At 47.2% G+C, this 23,954-nt stretch overlaps 1 protein-coding gene across 1 annotated transcript in view; it reads right to left on the bottom strand.

Moving 5' to 3' along the window:
• DDX6 (DEAD-box helicase 6) overlaps positions 1 to 23,954 on the bottom strand; it is a 451,657-nt gene that overhangs the window by 131,824 nt on the left and 295,879 nt on the right. The window contains exons 9-11 of the mRNA XM_069614407.1: positions 22,845 to 22,973; positions 22,294 to 22,410; positions 4,608 to 4,671 (exon numbers count right to left, since the gene is read on the bottom strand). Coding sequence (XP_069470508.1) covers positions 4,608 to 4,671; positions 22,294 to 22,410; positions 22,845 to 22,973 — 310 coding nt within the window. The remainder of the gene's footprint in view (positions 1 to 4,607; positions 4,672 to 22,293; positions 22,411 to 22,844; positions 22,974 to 23,954) is intronic.

The raw sequence follows: 23,954 nt of genomic DNA, 5'->3' as shown, positions 1-23,954 counted from the left end.
TGTAAGGAGCACATCCAAAGATTATCCACCAACTTGTTTTAATTCTGAAAAGTAATTTTAAAATATATTTACATTGTTACAAAAAATTGCCTTTTTAAAGAATGTTATTAAATATTCATAACAAACCAAGTTTTACTTGGCTACTTTTATTTACGGATTTAATTGCTACAGCTCTACAGCTCACATTTACCCCTCTTGAGATAGGCCTGGCTGCTCAGTCACACTACCAACTTGTGTAGTACAGACCTATACCAAAAGGTGGGTTACCCAATACCAAGAAGGTAAGTGTGGTGTAATCTCAGTGTGACTGCACCAATTCTTATCGAACACTGGTGGCAGGCGGTGGGATTGGCGTAGAGTGGTTACATTGACTATCTGTTGTACTTGTGCCCAACTGAACCAGCCACAAGGCTAAGCTCCAAACAGATCAGCAATTCTAACATGCCAAATATGGATAACTTTAGTCAGCCCTGACTTGCCTGACAGTAGAACTGAAAGATGGGTAAAAGGAGTCTGACTCTGAAAGGAAAAAAATCCATTGATTGTAAGGTTAAATCATAAAGCTTGGGTAGTGGGCCTGTAACAACTACTAACCAAAATAATGTGGAAGATAAGGATGAGGATGCTAGTTTAGAGTCAAACTCCAATCAGCAAGAAGAATCGGAGGAGGGAGAAGAGCCCCCGGAAAAGAGATTGCTGTCCCCTGTACCCCATTCACTTCCCATTGTGACCCACAGTCCAAATCTAAGCCCAGAATATATTTCCCTTGAGCGACTAAGATTAGAGGTGGAATTCAAGACACTGGATGTGCAATCTGAAAACAAACATCAAGAGGTGAAACTAAAAGAAATGCAGCATGAAATAGAAATTAGAAAGATATCATTGAATCTGCTTCCCTCTGGGACTTCTCGGTCTACTAGTCCCAAGAGGCTTCGCCTGCCTAAAGAAGCAGGGAGTATGCATGAACCTAAACTTGATGTGTTGGAATGGCAGAGTATGTTTGAATACACGATAGTCTGCAAGGAATAAGTGGGAATGATTTGATTCTAAGAAGTACATCAGATCCATAGACTGTGCCAAATGACTGGCTGTCCTGGCTCCCCGAAAGCTCTTCTAGTCCACTGACTTTCATACTGTTTGTCCCTCATAGGTGGTAGCTTGTTGTATACTGTTAATGCTGGGAAAGGCTCATCTAGATTTCATTGGAAGATTTAGTTGTCCTCACATATACTGAGTAACTAACCTTTTTCTTTCCCTCAACTTTCCTTTCTGCAACCTAAGAATCTGCAAAGTAAACTAGTGAGATAAATAAATGCCATTACTGTCCTTGTGATTGATGTCACCTCAGGGCTTAGGAATTGTGTGAAGCATATCCAAAGATTATCCACTAACTCATTTTAATTCTGAAAAGTAATTTTAAAGTATATTTAAATTGTTAAAACGAACTACCTTTTTAAAGAATGCTCATTTAAAAATTGATGTTAAATATTTTGTCATGGCGTGAGCTCTGAAATCCCTGGAGCTGTTGGGCCCATCCCACTCCCCACCACCCAGAAGAGTTTGTCAGGCCCCAAGGAAGCGCCCCAGAGTCTCATGGCCAACGGCGCCAGGCTCATGAAATGGGCTGAACGCATGGAACAATTTAACCTGCCTAGTGAGGCTGGGCCTTGGTATAATCCAGGGAGGGGCAGAGGGACTATTTTTCTTGTGAAGACACGCTTTATGTTATTCTGCACTCCTGCAGCGTAACGCTCACCGTGTGTGCTCTGTCCTCAAGCTTCAACAGCCACGCCCGTCAGTGCTTCCATCCATCGGAGCCTGGAATAGATAAAGAACAGATGCTACTTCAGCGACCAAACACTTACCTACAATCCGGTCCATCGGTCGCATCCCCAGCTTGTTCCCTGATCGCCGCCCCTGTTGAAAGGACGTCCACGCAGGTGCCGATACTCACCCGGGATTCCGCGTTCCTCCTGGTTTCATTGGAGCGGTTCTTCCATTCTTCATCTAGGGACTGAGCCGCGCCTGCAAAAGGGAACAGGAAAAGAACAGCAGGTTAGTCGTGCTCAGTACTGAACGAACATTTATTCCAGTCACTCAGCGCCTTTCATCCGCATTATACTCACCTGGAGGCAACTATTTAGCATCCTGGGAGAGTCGAATCTTTTACTTGATTTCTGCACCAAAACTGCATCTGCAAGAGAAAACAAATCCGTTTAAAACATTGGGACAATAAGACTTTGAGCATCTATACCAAGCTGCTATTGAGGTAGATACTCACCCGATAATCCCAGCATTCCGAAACGTACAGTAACAGCACTCTGGAACAGTGAGGTAACTGCGCCCAGAAAAAGACTGCCTACCGCGCCCCTGCTGAAGGTTAAGCAGGACGGAGAGCCAGCCTCAAACTCAAAAGGTGAGGAGGAGAGGAGTCGGGCCTCAGGAGGTGGCAAGTAGTGGGACCAATCCAACCCACTCATAGCTAACATCTTGTTTCGCCACTGCAGGCTAACGCCTCCTGGGGAGGTTAAAAGGGAGAGGACGCCAACATACCATCAAAACTGCGCCAGTACAGATATCGGTCATACGACTGCGTGCTACGCCCCCGTGGAGACCAGGTGAGCGTGACATATTTAGAACTGAAACCTTGAGTGCAAGTGTTACTTGGCTACTTGTATTTAGGGATTTCATTTGTAGAGCTCACATTTACCCCTCTTGAGATAGCCCTGGCTGCTCAGTCACACTACCAACTTGTTTCGTACAGTCCTATACCAAAAGGTGGTTTACCTAATACCAAGCAGATAAATTGTGTAGTCTTGCAGTGTGACTGCACCATTTCTTACCCAACAAAGGGAAGCCCAAGGGAATCCCCAGCAACACTCCACATAGGATGCTGCAACAATCACTTACGGATGCCTGTAATAAAATTCATGGAGGAAAGCCGGACTCATTGTAAGTAAAAAGAAACAGTAGCAGTAAACCAGGAATTCCAAGTCAGAGCAAAAAGAATGAGTGGTAAAAGTTCCACTCACTTATAATAGTTCAAAGAAATCTCCCTGGAGTCCACCAAAAGTGCTGGGGGTCTCAGATCAAGAGCAATTGGCACAAGAAATGAAAATTCTCCCTAACATAGCACACTTGTCTTGGTAAAAAAACAACCTTGTGGATGGTTTCTCTGGACACAAGTAACCCAAGAATCAATGTAATCCAAGACTACACTTCACATCATTTTTAACCACAATGAAGGCATTTCAGGATACAAATCCCACTGTTTGCTAGCAGTTTTGAAAGTTTTTCGAATGTCTACCCATGGTAAGACTTTATAAGACTATCACTTGGGTAATACAGTCCCCCAACTTTTAGCCCCTACCAGTACCTTGAGTGGTGCAGTCATTAAGAGTTGGGGATCTTTATTGTTTGAGGGCTACCAACTCTTACAAAGTATTATCACAGACAGACTAGAGAAACTGCCAAAAACTTATGCTAGTACTTGCCTTTCCAAAGAGTTATCTTTACCCATGTATATATAAAAGAAACCATTCTTTTTACAATACATCAGTGTTTCTTTGGACCATATGTATTCTACAAGGCCTTTGTACCTCAACAGCCTTCTCTACCTTCCAAGGATAAGACTGGTTGCTCTGTCATTGCTACCCTAGTATCAGGTGGTACAGCCTTAAACTAAGAGTTAGAGTTCCAGTGGTAGTTTTGTAAAGTCCCTAAACTGCCCGAACAAAGTCTACTCAATACCCATGCATGGTGAGAAAGATCCTACTGCCAAAACGGCCTGCTTAAAAAAGCACCACACAGTCCTAACAGGCATTTGGGATACCATACAAATATAGTTAATGAAGGCTGGTGGGGGTGGGGTGTTGGGGGACTTCGGTAGAAGTCTTGCCACAAAAAGAAAGCAGATCCTATAAAACAATTTAACTTTAGGGGCCCCTTAAAAATAGGATGGAAGAACTCCCAAAAATGGAATTCTGCTAACAAACTGTAGGAGAACTTCTTGAATTAACTTAAAAATCTCAAATAAGCAAAACTGCTTACTTACCTGTGATTTTTTTGGGGCATTTGTTTAGGAGCCAGTGCTGGCCTTAAAGTAAATGCAGATTTTGCTGGTGTGGCTAATAATGCAATTTACAGGAACTAATTTGTTCAAACCATTGCCCTCCCTCCCCCCCACTGCAACATTATGTGATACAAATGCATAGTTTGTGGACACCCTATAGTTATTGTCTGCATTAACTTTCAGTTTAACTAAAAGTTAATGCAAATTGTAAGACCTTTTCAGTAAATCGTGTGCAGACTCACTTTTGCGTAATCTGTACTCTATACTACTCTCTTCCTCTTCGAAGAGTAATCCTACCTGAACAGCCATGCTACCAGAGTTGGACTAACCTTTTGGAAGTCCACAGAGGTTTGGTTTGTCTAACCACCACACCAGTCGTGCTCTAGAAAAACCCTCAAAACACGTTTTAAACCTGTACATTTTCAAAAGAAAGGTTGCCTTGGACTGATCAAGTAGCAGAGTGTAGGCTCAAGGCTGGAAGCTGATTGCACCTCCCATCCATGGAACAAAAAGCCAATATCTGAATCACACTTACCAGTGCAAACAAGATTGCGACACAAGCCGTTCCGGAAGTCATGAAACACACGATTCCGGTGCTCCTGAAAGAAAGCATTACAAGTGGTTTTGAAAACTGCAATGGTTGTTCAATTATGCTTCATACTGAGAAACATCCAAGGTATATTTAGTCTATCTTGGAGGCTAAATTGCACTGCTAGATACAAAAAGTGCAAGAAACCTTTGGATATACAGTTTAAGCATTTAATAGCATTTCATTCAACAAAGATATTTTTCAAATGCCAAACGATTCATCAACTGTCACCATAGGGAATTCTTTTTCAAGACTCCACTAAGGGTGCAACTTAACGAATATGGTCCCAGATACACAGGTTGTCAAAAAAGTACTGTGGGTTTTCTTTCGTTATTAACATTGCTCAGTACGTCTATGAGCCCCTGAACTATTGGTGCAGCCAGAAGCCATCCAAGATGCCCAGATACTTGCTAGTGGATACCAGATAAGAAGTTTGAGTAATGTGAAGGTATTATTTTACACCTCACCCGCACCCATTTAAGGATTAGTTTGCATAAATAAGGAAGTTGGCAGCAACATCCAATTAATGGCACCCCTTAACCAGTGTTTCCTAGATTAGCTGCAAATGAATTCGGTGAGAAATGTGGCATGTCTACTTGTGGGGGTGTGCAAAACACAATTACATTGTAAATAAAACCTTTTTAATGTTAATACAGTTAGGTACATTCTTACTAGTAATGATACATATTCCTGACCTGTGTCAACAACTTTCTGCTTTTACTGGTGGATTATTTTTCCTTAGACCTCTGAGTGGGAACCTTTTTTCACACTCACAGAATCTTTTACTCTGTATGGGTGTCATTAAGACTCACCATGGTGTCTTAAAAGTTACTCTGAAAACGTTTTGGTAACAAGTGCCCATTGTTGCTAGGTTGACCTAGGGGCTCCCCTTTTAACTTTCTCTGGCTAACCTTGTGAGAACTACAGTTCCCAAGGGTAGAAAGGATCTTTGGATCCCCTTTACATGTAATTAGGGACGACCAGCACTCCTCCTCCCCCCCACCTTGTGGGGAGTGCTGGGAAGAGAGTATCGTCTTTCTCATTTTAAATGAGACATGTTACAAGGACAAGCTTACCTTTAATGGCTGGTGGCAGTGAACCTTTTTATTAATTTGGTGCATCTTTAACGCAGGCTGTTTGCACAGTCTCAGTAAAGGCACCCATGGGTGCTCATTTTACCAACATGAGTCTGTCTTGTATTTTCGCTATTTTAGTGTTCCTGGTCCTTTCCCATTCCTCACCCCCCCCCCGACCTCCAGGGTGGGAAATTCCTTTGGCGATTTTTTATCTTCGACGGGAGCCCTGTGCACTCCACACCCAGACTCCAGCATGTCTGAAGGCAGGAAGCGAGGGAGGAGTCCAAAATTCTGCAGCCCTTTGGCCAGTGTGCAAGAAACCAGTTCAAACTGGGAGGCTGGCTGTCCTGAAAGGATTGCCAACGCGCCCAAGTTTGAATGTTGCAAGACTGTTTCATTGGCTGGGTTTCTGCATAAAAGTCAGATCCTGGAAGCTGAAGAGGTAGTTGACCACTGGAAACAAACTAAGAGCAAGATGAAGCATTTGCCGCTGAAACGATTTCCAACGACCGGAGAGCCTACTGTGTAACCAGAGCCTGCTGTAGCCCTTCCTTCCAATCGATCGATCGATCGATCTGGGGGCTCTGAAAACGATGACCCGGAGCCTGGTGTGACCCACTAGGCTCAAGACCTGCATTCTGAGCCGTCTGCCCTCCTGAATCCCCGTCGTCGCCACCATGACAACCCCGAGTGCACTGCGGTAGTTGCATATGCTGAGTCTGAGTATATTGTCACCGCACAGCCCTTGGCTGTGTGCAGTGCTTCGATCAGGGCAGTTAGTTCGGCTGCCTGTGCCGAGTAATGGGATGGGAGGCGCTTTTGCACAATCATCTCAGTCATCTTCCTCCATGCGCACTACTGCCATTCCGATGTGTTTTTCCCCCGTTTCGGCGTTTATTGATGCCGACCCATCTACAGGAGGGAGAAATATATTTCATAGGGCATTTTCACTTGCTTTTGGGATGTCATCACATTCCCCCTCATATGTGGCACAATCGTGTTCCTGTATGTCCTCTAGTGCATGGCTCTAGTCAATAGGGGCTTACCTGGGTGTGGGCACCCCCAACCTTGTTCGTTCTCCATAGGCTGTTGCCCCTGGAAATACCCTGAAGGCTGTTTTCTACAATCTCTGGAGTAGTGTCCCCATCTCCCACAATTCCAGCATGACCCTTGTGGTCCGCCTCATTCCTTGGCCACCAAATCCTCTATTCCCCATACCTCCAAAACCCCGCCCCCCTCTCTGGCCACCGTACCCACCTGTCCTCTTGCTGGTCTTTCCTGCCACTGTTGTCCACTGTATTGCTCTTCTCCGTTCCACTGTCCTTGTCCACCTGTGGCCCGCAGTGCCACTATTGTTGCTGGTCTGTTTCACACTCCTTCATCCCCCTCGTTTTCTCTGTCTGGCTACGCTGGCGTTGACGGCGGCGACCTTCACTAATTTGTTCTGTACCAGCTTCGCTTCATCTGCCAGCCTTTTTTGTGCCATCTCCTTTTCTCTCTTTGATCCTCCTGCAGTGGTGCACAATTATACTCTGTATTTCAGACAGCCCTCGGATTCTATCCCAGCCATTTTGTCCAAGGCCTGCTGCACCTTCTTTCGGGAGCCCCTTTTTAATGATAAAATAAGGCAGTGGACTGGTTCCACGCCGTGCCAGTTTCGCTTCACCATAAATCCTGCACCCGCAGTATGAATTGCGTAGGATCCTCGTGCTCCATTGTGCACTGCATCGCTAAATTTAAATTTGGAATATCTGGAAACGTGCGCCTCAATGCATCCCATACTTGTGCTCGAACGTTGTTGAACGCCGACCCATCGTGGCGGTCACAACTCATCGTTACTCCGGGGAATCCGGCTTTTCCCCCACACTGCATCCGCTTGGTCACCAATTGCTGACACTAATAAACTTCACATCCCCTATCGTTAGCGGCACTCCTGCTGTGTTTCTCAAAGGCGTGTATCCATTTCCCAGCCCCTCATGATAATGGGCAGGGGGGACCGTTAGCAAGTTGTTTTTATCCATTTGAGCCCATGGAATGCAGTGTGGCCTACCTGCTCCTTTATGCATCAATGGCATTTGTAACTTGTGTTTCTTTCCTACCTTACTTACCGCACATTTCTTTATTTTACTTATCATATTTCCCACTCGCTGTCTTAGTCTACCCTGCCATAGTGGTGGCGATGGTGTGTCTGGGTAACTGAGGTTTGGCAGTGGGGACCCTGCCGCGGCAGCTGCCTCTTCATATTCGTCTAAGTCACTCCACACCTCTTCTATTTCTGTTTCTTGCTCATTGTTCCCTTCACATCCTTCCCCTCTCACTTTCTGGGGTGGGTGGGCGTATAATCATCACGGGTTTGTCATTTAGATGGAACAGGAACTCCCCCGACAGCCACTCTTTCTCTTGCCCTTGTGGTATGCATGTTCCTTGTGATACTGAATGCGCTGGCTCTGAGATTGCTTGTGCCACTTCCCCCTCCTGTGCTCAATGTTGGCGTTAGATCTGCTATGGATAATGGTGGTACCTCTCCTCCCCCTGGCAGCATTTGGCTTCTAACACAATGCTCTTAGCTGCGTTATTTCCATCTGTGCATGCGTTAGCTGGCGGTTTAATTCTCCACTGAAGTGTGCCAAATTCACGGGGGTGCACTTGTTGTGCCATACAAACCTCCTTCATCTTAGGGTGGCGGTGCTGTGGCAACTGCTCCGGTGGTGGGACAGGCTGGTATGTACAGGGGCTCACTGTATCCTACTGCTGGCCTTGACATAAAGGATAGATTTTGGTTGCATTGCCTTCAGCTGTAGTGGTTGTGCACTCGCCCTTTGGCGTTCCGTTACCTCTTCCTGCGTTTTCTGTTTCGTTTGTTCTTTATTTACCTCTGCTGTAGGCGTAACTTCTTCATTCGCCACAAGTTTAGTACCTCTTCTATTTTGTAGTTGTTTCCCCTTATGACTTGGAAGCAAGTGTGTGGATACTAGATCTAACACCCTTTTGTTGAATGACCCACCTGCTGGCCAAATTGGCGTGTCACTGTCCTTTTATCTCCGTCAACCATTGATTGTGGTATTTTTGTATTTTCTCACTGTATAACGGAAGGTGCCGACAGATGTGCTAGTGGCGTTATTCCCCCCCATGACCCTATCTTTTCCTTTTCTCCCTTTGTCTGTACTTGCCCTTCGACCTCTTTTTCCCTTTAATCACTTTTTCACTAGTCTCTTTCCTTCTAGCTGAGCAATACACCATGAATCCTCAGTTATTTGTAAGCACCTATTTGTATCAATATATATACACACATCAATTTTCAATGTTACCCTTACGATTGTTGCATGTTCACATTCAACAGTTCATTTTTGTATATTTTGCCACTTTACCCACAAATCAATCACAGTACTTGGATATCCTTGACAAAAATGGACAGAACACAAAAGACATATCATGCACGTGCACTACCTGTGCGCTTTTACTTCCCGTCTGTTCTTTTTACCACCCTTTCCCCTTTTCGCCTACTCTTCTCATTCACTCCCCACCTCTTACCCCACTCTTACTCTTTTCCAAGAATTCTTTCATACTCAGAAAAAGAATGTTCTAAATAGCCACTCCGAGTCTACTCAATATACGAGACTCCTACTATTTTCTCTGTATCTTCACTTATTTGTTCTGCACTGGACGAGACAATGCTACGCGGCGCCGCCTTCTACCCTGTTCGGGCTAAGATACCACTTCTTTACTTCTTACAAAAACCTAATGGCCATATAAAGGACGGACCAGAGGAGGGGCTTAGGTAGCAAGCCAGTCATTGGCTGGGGCAGTATGACCCAGAGACCAGCGATTGGTTATTAGGAGAAAGTTCAAAAACGAAACAGATTTTTTTTTAACCAAGGAATATTCATTAGTATGAGCATTTAAATCCATGCTGGTGAAGAACAAGTTACTTACCCTACCTGGTAACTTTCTTTCGATGGGATGTTCCTCCGACGTATTCCACATCTATGACAGGTAATGACCACAGCTGTGCTGCTTTGGAAAATCTTTCATCATAGGCGTCCTGCGTCGATACGTTGTCCCTCAAAGGCCTCCGTCGAGGGTCGACGTCACCGGATGTCATATAGGACGTACGGCGCCCGTAGCCTCAGTTGTAGTTTTTTCCCAGAACACGTGGCACCAATCTCCTGCCAGTATGACTGCAGAAAAGCCTTGCGGAAACGTAAGCTGCAATTGCATAAGCAATTCTGTAGAGGGGCCGGCTGGTAGGGCTCGATGTGGAATACGTCAAGAGGAACATCCCATTGAAAGAACGTTATCAAATAGGGTAAGTAACTTGTTCGAGGGGATTGTGTCCTCCAACGTATTCCACATCTATGTCAGACTCCCAAAGCAGTACCAACGTATGGAGGTGGGAAAAGCATTTACAAATTTAGAATTTTAGAATGCCCAATCAAATTGCTGAACACAGGACTGCCTTACCAAAGGCCAAATCCTGCCCATGGACGGAGTCTAAGGAATAGTGTCTCACAAAAGTATGGACAGAGGCTCATGTGGCTGCTTCGCAAATATTGCAAATCGGATCACCCCTCTGTATGGCAGTGGAGGCAACCACACCCCTAGTAGAGTGAGCCTGTAAGCCTACTGGAGGGTCCTTTTCCGCCAAACGGTAACACTCAGATTGTCAAAATGATCCATCTGGACAAGGTCTGCTTGGAAACAGCCTGACCTAAACACCTTCCAGCATAACCAACAAAGAGCTGATCGTCCACTCTGACCCGGGACATCCGTGAGAGATAGAAACTCAAAGCTCTCCTAGGATCCAACCTATGGAGCCTCTCTTACTCGTCAGGATGTGGAGGGGGATAAAACGCCAGAAGAATTACCTTGTGGCTCAAATGGAATTCCGACAACCTTCGGAAGGAAAATAAGGCCACATCCCAAGGACAACCCTGTCCTTATGGAACACAGTGAAGGGTGGTTTGGCAGAAAGTGCATGCAACTCACTCTGCGTGCAGAAGTAACCGCAACTAAAAATACAGGGACAACAGTCACAACGGACAAGAATGTAAGGGCTTAAACAGAGTTCCCATTAGGAACTTTAAAACCAAATTCAAATCCCATCCCAGCACCTGGAAAGGCGATGGTGGAAACACATTAGTCAGCCCTTTTAGAAACCGAGAAATCAAAGGGATCTTAAAATAACATTCCTCAGACAGGCACTTAAATATGGACAGCGCCGCCAGGTAACCCTTAATGGTACCTACTTGCAGGCCCTTGTAGGCTAAAGAAAGCAAAAAAAGACAATAAAAGGAATGGAACATTGGAAAGGATCCACATTCTGTACCCTGCCCCAGTCGCAGAACTTTCTCCAACAGCATAGGGATTTCGTTCCAGGCCTTTTGGCCAAAAGCAACACCTCCTTCACTTTTTCAATCCTTATACCTCAACCTTTCAGATACCAAGCATGAAGGCCGAGACTTGACCTCTGGATGGAGAACCCGACCCCCCTCCTGTGAAAGCAGATCGTCTTGGTAGGGAAGACTGCGTTGAAGGCAGATGTCATGATGCCTGCCCCCGGGAAACCAGATCAGGCCCAGCAACCCCGAAAGCAGGCATCATGCCATTTTGAGCGCGCCCAAAGACCCCAGCTAGGGGCTGTTTGGGTGCAGTCCTTGCGCCTATGGCATACACTCACCTGGCTCCCCGTGGGAGCCAGGTGAGCGTAACAGCAGATGGACAGGTCTAGAAGATCCAGGTACCACGCTCTCCTGGCCCATGCTGGAGCAATAAGGATCATTCAGAAACCGATCCTCCGCAACACCTGCAGAATGACAGGGACTGGAGGAACACGTACAGCAGTGGGAAGGACCACTCCGCTACGAACATCCCCCAAGAATCCTCTTGGAGGAAATTCCCGCAAGCAGAATCATTCGCACTTGCAGTTGACACTGGTGGCGAAGAGATCTACTTGTGTGGTTCCCCAAAGGAAGAAGATCGCCAAAAGAACTTCCTGCGCTAACTCACACTCGTGAGAGACCGTGCTCTGCCTTCTCAGAGCATCCGCCGTCATGTTTTAGTCTCCGGCCAGATGAACTGCCGAGATCAAAATTTCCTGCTGAATGGCCCAGAAGCAGAGCTGCATCGCCTCCCTGCACAACGGGAGTGACCCTGCCCCCCCTTTTTTGTTCAGGTAGTGCATGGCCACTGTATTGTCCGTCATAATCAGGACATTCTTCCCCCGCACAGACGGCAGAAAAGCCTTCGGGGCTAGCCTGACGGCCCTCAGCTCTAAAAGTTTGATGGGAAGTCTGGACTCTGACAGACCAACTGCTGGCTGTCAACTCGTTGGCATGAGCTACGCAATCCTTGAGGGAGGCGTCCGTCACGTTCGTCACCTCCAGCCACAGTTGCCAAAATGGAGCTCCCTTCATCAGATTGCCTTCGATGGCCCACCACAGAAGATCCTCGGCGACCGAGGGTGGAATCTGAAGAGGATCCGACATCCTGCCGGAGAACTGCAACCACTGCATCTTGAGAGCCCACTGCAGAGATCTCATCCACAGCCTGGCCTCTTGCACCAGGAAAATGCAGGATGCCATGAGGCCGAGCAACCTTAAGAACTCCAACGCCGGGAGACTCTGGGCACGTTGAAATTGGTCCACCATCTGCAGAATGTGATGAGCCCTCACCTGGGGAGGCGAACACTACCCCAGGGAAGTGTTGAGCACTTCTCGGATGTATTGGAGCCGCTGGGTGGGTGTCAAATGGGACTTCAAGTTGAGGGAGAAGCCCAGCCTGTGAAGGGTGTGGCAGGTGACGGACAGGTGATCCAGGGCTTGCTCGGGAGAACGTGCCCTGATCAACCAATCGTCCAGGTAAGGGTAGAAGTGAATCCCCTTTCCTCAGATATGTTGCCACCACCACCATCAGCTTGGTGAGGACCCTCAGGGCGGAGGACAATCCTAACGGCAGGACCCGAAACTGAAAATGCGAGTCACCAACCGCGAACCTCAGGTACTTCTTGTGCTTTGAATGAATCGGCACATGAAAGTAAGCATCCTTGAGGTTGAGAGACACCAACCAATCCTGAAGTTGAAGGGCCTGGAGGACTTTAGAAAGAGTTACCATCTTGAACTTCCTTCCTGAGGAGCTTGTTCAGCCAACACAAGTCCATGATGGGTCTCAATCCCCAGTCTTTTTTCAAGATCAAAAGATAAGGGGAATACCATCCCTTGTTCCTCTCCGTTACAGGCACCAGTTCTATGGTGCCTTTCTAAGGCAGGGATAGGATTGCCTGCACAAGGAGCGGATCAAGATGCTTCAAAGAGCTTCCCCGGTGGATTGGCGTGATGCCTCTGCCGAAAAGGAAGACAGTAGACGTGGGTTATGAACTCCAGAACCCACGCATCTGAAGTAATGGCACGCCGTTCTCCAAGATGCTGCGCAAGTCTGCCCCCAACCGGCGAACCATGGGACATGGCCTCATGACTGTGCGGACGTGGCTGCGCCAGTGCCTGAGGGCAAAGAGGCAACTGCCCGAGCGGCTTTGACACCTCGAGTACCTTGCTTTCCACCTATGGTACTCCTACGGTGGCCCCTTTGACTGGCAGCTCCTCTTGACCTACCAAAGGAAGAGTAGTACCGAAAGGAACCTCCCCCTCCATTGCTGTCCCCTAGGACGAAAAGGCAGAGGTTGACGTACTGCAGCGCCCAAAGACTTCACTGCAGCTTTCGAAGTCTGCAACCTCTGAAGGCTCTTGTCAGCCTTACTTTCAAACAGATGGACACCATCAAAGGGCATGTTTAGAAGCCAGGATTGCACATCAGGAGCAAACCATGACTTCCGCAACCACGCAAATCTGCGCATCACGGTGCTCGCAACCATGGACCGACACAGTCTGCCGTGTCCAAACCCGACTGAACGGCTTCACACATGGCATCCTTGCCGTCATGCACGAGGGCTAGAAAACCATCCCGTTCCTCCCCTTCAAGAATATGCTCAGCCGCCAAAGATGCAGTTCCACAGAGTATGAGTGAATCCTGCCAAGGCACAAACAATGCCTTCAAAGCCATTCCCCCAGATGAAAATACCTTCTTCGCCCAACCATCAAAGCGCTTATCGTCCCCATCAGGAGGGATGGTTGGGTACGCAGCCTGCTTTGTGGGGGCCATAGCCACCTGCACCACCAAACTCTCCAGAGTAGGGTGCTTTGACAAGACAAGTAGCAGGGGTCACCACTGGCTGGACAGTATTTTTCGGAAGCGACTTATTCACTACTGGTAGACTCTCCGGAGCAGTCCAAACCACCGCCACTCTCTTTGCAAAGCCATATGAGATGGCAACACCGGGTCAGTGGGTGGACCTGGGTACAGGATATCCGTCAGATCATCCTGAAGAAAATCAATGGGTGGATCAGACCACCCCGAGTATTCAGTCACCCTCGACATGAGACGTCCATGAGGATTCGGCATGCGTACCAGGCTCCGGCCTGCCAAACTCCACCTCTGGCGAGGTATCAAGACCACTGGTGTCATGCAAGGACTGATGGAGTTCTTCCATCTGACTGACCAGACAACAGGTCATCAGGGAGATCAGGAGGCACAACCATCTCCTCAGACCCTTCTTCCACCTCCAAAATATCATCCAAAAGGTTGGAATAAAACCAATCTGGTTGGCGGAACAGTGGGAGAAGGGCTCAAAAACAGGCCTCACGGACTTACTGAGAGCCTTCCTCAGAGTTTCCACAGCCCTTCGGGGCACCTCCGGCAAATCTTCCACAAACGGCGTCGAGGGTGCCGATGAAATCGGCGTTACTTCGACAACTGCTTCGAGGCCGGAGCCCCGAGTGTTTCCTTAGATGGCCTTGTCGCCGATGGCGTCGTCGCCTTCTTGGAAGACTTCACAGGTTCCGACGGTCCAATGGCTTCGAGGACCGGGACCTGGATCTGGCACGGCTATGGCGATTAAACTTGTCCAATCGGGACCTCGACTGTTCCCGATGATCGCGACGACCGCCCGAGCCCGAAGGCGTGCAATTGGTGGCCGTAGCCTGTTCCTTCCCGGCTTCTCAAAGGTGCGGCCGGAACAGTGCCTTGCGATTTGAAAATCGCCATCTGCTGGCGGAATGCCTCCCATTCGGCTGGCAACGAAGACTTGGTGGGACAAGTCAACCGCCTTCTGGCGGAGTCCTCCGACGAGGACGGGGAAGGCGACTGGTGACCGTGCTTCCGCGAATGCCTAGAAGAGGCAGAGGAATGGGTGGGAACCACTCCTGAGACCACCTTGACTTCGCCGACGTGGAGAGTCACCCCTCGAGTCGTCGGTCGAAAGCCCAGCGGATTTCGACTTATGGGGCTTAGACACCCTACCTACCGTTAATTTCTTCTTCCGTTCCTGCAAGGCCTTCGATGTCGGGGACTGGCAGTCATCCCAGTTGTCGGTGGAGTGGCTTTCGCTGAGGCACCAGAGGCAGACGTCGTGCGGGTCCGTGATGGACATCTACGCTCCGCAGTGCCGACATTTTTAAAGCTCGACTTCAGGGTAGAAGAAGACTAAGACATTGTTTCGAAGTAGAATTCGCTTTCGAAGTACAAGAAAAAAAATAATAAAATAGAGCGCGCCAAGAATCCGAACAAACATTTGCGGGAAAAACAGAGCTGAGGCTACAGGCGCCGTGCGTCCTATATATAACATCCGGTGAGTTCGACCCTCGACGGACAACGTATCGAGGTCATCGACGCCTACACCAAAAGATTTTCTGAAGCAGCACAGCTGTGGTCATTACCTGTCAGAAGAGGACTACGTCGGAGGACACAATCCCCTCGAAACTCTTTGTAGTCCCAGCACACACAATTTTATGTGGAGTGCTGGGGGGTTACTTAGTATCCCCTTTGCCTACTTTTCATCTAACTTTTTTTATGTTACCCATACTACATTTAATGGCCAGTGGCAGTGGTTTAATTTTCCAACCATGCTGGGGTTTATTTTATTTTTTTTTTATTTTTTTTAACAGCAGTACTGCACCCATGGATGCCCATTTTGTCTAAAAGGTCAGTCTTTTTTCACCATTCCTTGCTAGTGCAGTCTTTATTGGGTTTTACTCTGCGCACCAAACCAGGATTGGTCCCTTTGTTAGTTTAGTCTTTGGCAGGAATCACGGATGAAGCCTGCCTCTGGCTCCAGTGTGTCTGGAAGAGCAGGAATCGAGGGAGGTTCTGAAACTCTGTGCTTAGTGTACTTGGTTACAGGAATGCACCCAAAGTTGATTGGTTTGCTCGGTCCTCCAAGGACAGCCAGCCAACGGCCCAGTAGTTCCAGCAGCCGACCTATTCCAGCTCTTCGGTTCTTTCCGTCTAGTGGTCGACTGGCTTCCAAGCCAAGAGACTCCCCTTTTAAATAGTTTTCTGCGATTCATTCCAGCCTAGCTGCCACTCACCCAGCAGGGTGGCTGCACTTGCCTGACAGTCAGCCAGCCAATCACGCCAGAGTGCATTTGGGTCTCCTAGGAGACTAAGCACAGGGAGTTTCGGGCACCTCCCTCAATTCCTACCCACCCCAGACACTTGGGCGCCAGAGGTGGTCTTCAGTCCTGAAGCCCGCCAATGGCATAGAAACAAAGGGAGCAAACCTAGTTTGGCGTGCAGAGAAAAGCCACTAGGACCTTTCAAAAAAGAAATGACGAAAAAAGACTGGGACCAATTTAAACAAAGGAGGCTTAGGCGCCATCTTGAAAAACATGGCTCTAGCAATTTAACGCTACCTGTGTTCATGGTCGTAAAACCACTGCCACCAGCCATTTCAAGAGGAAAAGGGTAGCAGGGGACAGCTACATGAGTTTCTAGACATAGCGGATACTAGGTAACGCCTCCGGCACTATATAGGATGATAGTGTGTGCTGGGTATAGGAATTTAAAAAAAGTCATTTAGCTTTACTTTCTCTGGGACAGTAGTTTATCGCAGAGAAGGTATTTAAACCTTGGGACAGCCTAAAAAGGCTTCCCTGTGTCACTGCACTGAGGGTGCTATGTGACAAAAATATGCCTATGAGTTATCTAAAACTCCATAACCAAAGAAAATAGACAGAAAAACAATTAAAAAGTTCAAAGCCCTAAAGTTTTGCGAAAGAGCTGGAGGGTTTTAGAGCCAATTCCCTCTACCTTACGGTAGAGGGAATTGGCACATTTATGAGAATTCTCCCAAACACTGACCAAGACTACCTTGGCTGGAACCCGTTTCCTGGCTGGCTGCACTAATTTGTTGGTGCTGGAACAGAGTGCCAGGGCACAGGAACAAGTGCATCGTCTTTAAGCTGTTCCCGAGCTCCAGGAAGATCCCAAGGAAGCTCCCGAAGCAGGGTGACCCAAGCCTGAGCCACCTCAGAGTGCTGAACCCCAGAAGCAAGGGGACCCCATAGGTGGCCAAGAACCGCAGTGGTGCTATTTGCTGGTAGCTGAAACTGCAAAGTGCTGGAGTAAGCCCATTACCGCCGACCTTCAACTGCAGTCCAGGAGTCCTACAGACGTCCTCCCTCATGTCCCCATGACTGAGGCCCAGGAACAAAGGAACAGCAGGACTGCAACCAGAACAGAAGCCAGCTGGATCCCATTCTTCAGACCCCAAGGTACTGTCCAACTAGGGGTGCTTAGATCTTGTTTGAAGCTTGCTCTCACTGGAGACTTGCATTAGCAGCACTTTGCAGAGTTGCTTGCATCTTTGCTTTTCACAAGCCTCCCAGCTTGTGACCCAACAGTGATTCTTTTCTACAAACTCTCCATTTAACATTGTGCAAGACTTTTGTGCCATCTACAACAAGTGCCTCAGCTCCCCTAGACTTTATGACATTGGCTGTCCAGGCTCCTTGCAGAATCTGACCCTCTCACTTACTTATATTGCTGGCAAAGAGTTAACCTATACTTCATTGGGGGATTATAAAGTACTTGCCTGTTCAGAGAAACTGGTTAACCTTGGTTTCCACCCTTACCTTTTCCCACAACCTCAGTATGGCATTAAGTGTTAAAGTGATACATCAATGTCCACAGTGTCCTGGCAATTGAAGTCACCTCAGGGTGTAGAAGTGTGTGACATGCATTACTTACAGTAAAAGCATTTCTGATGATTGTATCCTGCTTAGATTCACATGCTGTGCTTATAGTCTGACATCCAGCAGTAACCGCAGAGTATTGCATCTTGTCTTTCGAGAATCGAAAGGGGGCGTCGACACTGCGAGTGCCTGTAACACTATCCCTACGTGACATGTAGAGTACCCAAAATCCCTCACGTGCGAGAGTACAGAAAAGAGAAAAAACAGCAGGCGTCTTTGTTCCTTCCATCCGAACAGGGAGGAAGGGTGGGTGCATGTGAATGTAAGCATATACAATCATCAGAAATGCTTTTACGGTAAAGTAATGCATGTCTTCTGATGCTTGTTAATCTGCTTAGAATCACATGCTGTGCATAGACTAGCGAGCAGTACCCAGAGTTGGAAGTGGGTTGCGAGATGGAACAGTAGTGAAAATATGTCAGAGTACTGCTTGTTGCACCTGAGAATCAGACCTATAGCGAGTGTCTAGGCAGCAGTGTTTTGTAAAGGTGTGTACAGAACTCCAGGTTGCCACTTTGCAAATGGACTCTAGGGGAACATTTGTAATGAATGCTATGGAAGCCACCGTGCCTAGAGTAGTGTGCTCTCGGCTTAAAGGGCAGTTCTGTCTTAGCAAGAGTGCAGCAGAGCTTGACGCATTTGACAATCCATCTTTAGATCGTAGATTTGGAGACAGTGCCTCCCTCTCTACCCGCTGCCACTGAAACGAAAAACTGGTTTGTCTTTCTTAGTGGTAGAGTTCTTTCCAGGTAAAACATTACTGCCCTGCATACATCTAGCATATGCAGGTGTCTCTCCACCATGTTGGAGCGGTTCTGGAAGAAAGTTGGTAGTTGTATTGACTGGTTCACATGGAACTTTGAAATGAACTGTAACGAAGGGGTCTGTGCGCTGGCAACATTGAAATATGAAAGTATGCATCCTTCATGTCCAATGTTGCCATGTAGTCTTCCTGTGTGACCAGCGGAATTACTTCCTGCAGAGTGACCGTATGAAACTTTTGAGGTTTGACAAAATGTGTTCGCTGGGCGCATATCTAGTACAATGCGCATGGTGAGATCCTTTTTGGATACAAGGAAGTATACTGAATAAATACCCTCGTTTACCTGTAGAAGAGGTATGACTTCTATGGTGCCCTTTTCCTGCAGGATCTCAACCTCTCGTAGCAGGATGCGCAGGTGTCAGGAGTCTTGATCGTGGAGGTCTGAATTGGGGGGTCCGGCAGAATTCTATGCAGTACCCGTGGGCGACAGTCTTGAGTACTCAACTGGCCTGTTGCTATCCCCTCCCATGCTTGAAGAAATGATGTTAACCAGCCCCTGACCGAGGAGGCATGGGAGGGGACCCGGATTGGCTCGTCATTTCTGACCTGAGACTGGGGAGCCTCTAGGGGTGGAATTCCGGCCCCTTCCTTTTCCATATTGTCACCACTTGGGGGGATACAGGGTGGCATAGCTGGTTCCCAGAGGCGAGGACCAGTTATTTCCAGAGCCATATTGGTTGAGAGGGGAGCCAGATTTGCCACAAAAGGAAGGTCGAGAACCGTCCGTTTTATATGGGAAGGCCTCTGGGAGATTTGATCCAGGGTCTTGAGGGTGTCTTGTTCCTTCTTAGCTGTTTCAAGTGCCTCATCAACAGCTTTCCCAAATAAGTTGGTCTCCTCCAACGGCTTATCACTGAAGCTTGAGTTTGAGTTTCCAGGCATGCCGCTTTAGGAGGGTACCGTGTGCTAAGGTCCTGCCAGCTGTTTCAGCAGAACCGAAAGTATTTTTGCAGAATACTGTGATTAACCAGTTTGCCCTCAGCTACAATGGAAAGCAGGCGAGCCCGCAACAGTTCAGGGACTTCTTGAAGGCCCTCTTGTAGCATGTTCCATTGTACGTCTGAATAGCTAGCCAGCAAAGTGGTGTTAGCTATGCGAGTGGGATATGCTGCAGCAGTTGTGACTTTCCCCCAGTGCATATAACCTTTTGCAATCCTTGTCAGGGGGCGCTTCCCCTGTAGACAGGGGGACCCCCGCCCTCTTTCTGGTTGCATTTACCAACAACATATCTGGAGTAGTATGTCCCCTTATGTAGAGGGGATCGGAAGAGGAAGGGTGAAACAGTTTTGACTCTAGGATTGACAGCCCCTTGCTAGGGCAGGTGTCAACAATGAAGGATCCAAGCGCTTGATTGAATTCAGCAGTGGAATAGCTTGACTGGCAGCTGGCTTTTCTTTTAATATGTCCGACAAAATCAGCCTTGGTACAGCTTCCTGAGCATCAATCTGGAAATGTTCCGCTGCTGCTCTCAAGATGGCGTTAAATGCCATCTGGTCTACAACTGGGGAGGCCTGTCTAGCAGGTGTGGTGGGGGAATCTATCCACAGGGCGTCAGGTTCCGGTGCCGCAGTAGGTGATGCCCAAGGCTGAGGTTCGACTGGCCGGTCTTAGTCGTCTTCTCAACCCTCTGTGGGGTCAATGGGATCACCCACAGGGGCCCCCAAAGGGGTATTCATCTTGAATGAATTGGTCTATAGGGATCTCATCTTCAGTGAGGTCATAAGACTCTTCCTCCCGAAAGGAATGAAGGGTCTTGAAATTTTGGCAAAGGCTCTCCTCTCGAGGCCTTTTGGGTGTGAACTTCTGAGAATTCCACTAATCTCTCTAACCTATTCATACACACCTCAAACTTCTCCCTGGTCCATAATAAGGAACCAGCGTCTAGGGGTGGAAAAAGCTCTTCCAACTGATCTTCTCTAGAAAGAAGAGTTTTTTTTCAGGCCTATCTTTCCGTTTTCATGAGTCCTTATGATTATCCTTGGGTTTTGACAAGTCCTTCGACTGTTCTCCTGCATTTGCCGCCAAAACGATCTTAGCAATGCTTTCGGTAATACTTGGTGTAACAGAAACGTGTTTGGATTGGGCCGGCGGTTGCGCGTTTGTTTTTGGCGTAAATGCGCATTTGTGCGGCATCGGCGGCGTCTTCTGATGCGTCTCAACGGCTGCTTGAACATTCGCGTGGCGCCCATTGATTTAGACTGCCCGGGCGCATGCCACACCTGCGGTTGCGGGAGGGCTGCCGATCATGAGGCAGAGCTATCTGGTGTGCAGGTTGGCGCTATGGAATGCTTAGACTGTTTCGTCGAAGACAGACCTGGGGTTGCTTTTTTTAGTGTGGTAAGAATATGCGTCCTTGTCGCCGGGATGTAAAGTTCCCATAGCAGGACTCACGTCGTGCCTATTCGGGCCAGGGGACAGACATCACTAAGCCCTTCGTCACTGTGGTTGCGGCGGGAGGCTACTCTCGGCCTACGACAGTACTTAGGCTGCCCACTGCTTAACAGTGCTCCTTTAGGGTCTTGGGGCGCAGGAGCTTACAAGCCGCACAGGCCGCCTCCTTGTGTTTAAGGGGAAGACACCTATTACACTTAAGGTGTTTGTCTTTCCACAGGAATTTTACCTTGCATGAAGGACAAAAACCTAATAGGAGTCCTGTCCATAGCGCAGGAATAACAGTGACAAGACCAAGGGAACAAAGATGGGGCAGGCATTCTTAAAAAGGAAATGTCCACCCCAACCCCACTACCTACTGTGTAGGCCGGCCTGAAGGCCACGTGGCGGGCAGTGCCAACCAGATCAACTGCTGTTGAAGGTCCATAGTAGCAGGCTTTGGCAAAGATCAGGAAACAGCCATCGAGGGAAGGGATGGTAGATAAGCCAAAACGACCAAAGGTCAATCAATATAGCAATGTCTCTTGAAGAGCTCCACATTAGACGACCAGTAAACTGGGCAGAAAAAAACAATCTGAGGGACCTCAATGCGTGAGGGATTTTGGTTACACTACACATCATGTTAGGGAAAGGGTTACAGACACGCCCATGTCGACGTCCCCTTTCAATTCACGAAAGACAAGATGTAATACTCTGCAGTTACCACTGGATGTCAGACTATAAGCACAGCATGTGATTCTAAGCAGATTAACAAGCATCATAAATCTACATACTTAACTGAGTGTATTTTTGAAGTGCATTTTATTGTTGACCATTACCCTTTCTAAAAAGATTTTAAAACGGACTTAATTATTTTAATGAAACCTTGAGTATACGTGTTCTTTAATACGTGTCACTGTGAATCTCTATGTTGCATCTCTACAGCTACTGATACAAGTCTGGCTGCTCAGCCACTCAACCAACTTGTTTAGTACAGACCTATACTAAAGGAAAGGTTGGGTTCACCATTGCCAAGAGGACAAGGCTGATGTAGTCTCCCACAGGGTTACTACACACAATCTTGCCCAACACCCTTCCCAGGGTCGGTTCTGAAAATCATCTCAACAACAAACAATGGCTTCAATGTAAGATCAAACAGCCCTTTAGTGCCTCTAAATCCAGTGGAACAGTTAATAACGTGCTAGGTAAGAGTGCAGTCGCCATATGTAGAAGAGCAAGCAATTGCACAATAAGCGCATCACTGCACAAACCAAACTCACCTGCCTCATTTTAGCATGTATATAGAAGCAAGAATATCCAAGCTGAGAAATCTTCTTGGCTAGCAGTTCCACTCGCTGCGAAGAGTTGCAGAAAATGATGGACTGGTTTATCTGGAGCTGAAGAAAAAAAGGTCACTAACATTTAATCTGCAATGCCAAAAAGGATGAAAAACTAAACAGAATACTACTAACTGGAGGGGATTCTCAAGTAGATAGGAGAATTACAGATTTCCAATTTACAATGTGCAAGGTGCGTAGCTTCAGGGAGTGGTGGAGGTCTGCGAGTGGGGAAGAGGGGCAACCAGAGGGGTTAGAAGACCCATTGGCTTCATGAAAATGCTTTTAGGCCAAGTAGATGAGCAATTACACACACTGGAACAAATCAAGTGTTCATTAGGGCAGACAACCTTTCTATGCATATGATTTGCACATACTTCGTAGTGAGAAGACCAAAAACAAACCAAACAAAATAAAATCACAGCATGACTTGGTATGAGAATATTGCATGCACTGCAGAAAAACTTAGTAATTACTAACGAAGGACTCCTTACCCTGGAGAAGAGTGTGTTGAGGCAGTGCACTTTTTGACGCTCCGTCACATATGCATAATATTGTGTAACTCCTTTAAGTGTCAGCTCCTCCATTAGATTGATCTCATACGGTCTATGCAAATGGGAACTCTGATTGGCAGAGAAAGTCATTTTATTAAGTTAAAAATATTTGCAAGGGCAGCAGAGTTACAGAAAACATAGCAAAACATACCTATGGCTTTTTGAGCGCAATAACAGACGCTATCAGATATATTTTTTTCAAAACAGCAAACCAGATGTGTACATTGCTCCTTGATCCCAAGGACACATTTTTGAGCAATAGCAATTTACCTTTGCGGCAAGGCTTAACCAGAAGTTCAGATAATCATACCAAAACAACTGCAGGAATCGAAATGAAAAACCAAGCAGGATCTAAAATCAGACTGGGCTATCTGGCATGACCCCATAATGTAGGAGCATGCCACAGGTTAGGCAAAGTTTGTATGCAGTACCCTTTGGGACCACTACACACAACTAGGCCTACAGGTGAAAGCAAAACCAACTTTTGGTAAAAGTCTGTACTACACAGTTTTTGGTAGTGGTTCCAAAGGGTACTGCATACCATCTTTGCCTAACACTGGTGGCCGGCAGAGAGGATTCATTATAAAGTGGTTACATTAAGAGTTCTGCTTTACTAGTGTTCAAATAGTATCCCTCAAAAGGCTAAGCACCACTAGGAAAGCAATTTTATCATGCCTGAAATGGATAACTTCAAACAGGAAGCCCTGATCATTCTAACAGTAGATCAACTGAAAGATATTTAAGGTCAGGAATCTCCCTATTAAAGGTAAGAATGAATTGATTGAAAGATTGTTGGATTTTCAAAGTCTGAGAAGTGGGTATGTTACACCTACTCCCTCAGCAAATGTGGAAAATGTTGATTAGGATGATAATGATTCAGAGTCTAACTCTAATGTTATTGAGGAGCAAGAAGAGTGAGGAGTCTTGGGATGCGAGCCCCTCTGCACCACAATAATCTTAGGCCTCAACCTTTAGCCACAGGGACCCTACTCTGGTCCAATACTGAGTCCAGAATGTGTCTATTGAAAAAATGACTCTTAGGGATTCAAA

This window comes from Ambystoma mexicanum, chromosome 9, assembly GCF_040938575.1.
Source record: "Ambystoma mexicanum isolate Mex_15411 chromosome 9, UKY_AmexF1_1, whole genome shotgun sequence".
Taxonomy (NCBI): domain Eukaryota; kingdom Metazoa; phylum Chordata; class Amphibia; order Caudata; family Ambystomatidae; genus Ambystoma; species Ambystoma mexicanum.
The sequence above is the reverse complement of the archived record's forward strand: the minus strand, read 5'-3'. Positions and strand labels throughout refer to the sequence as shown.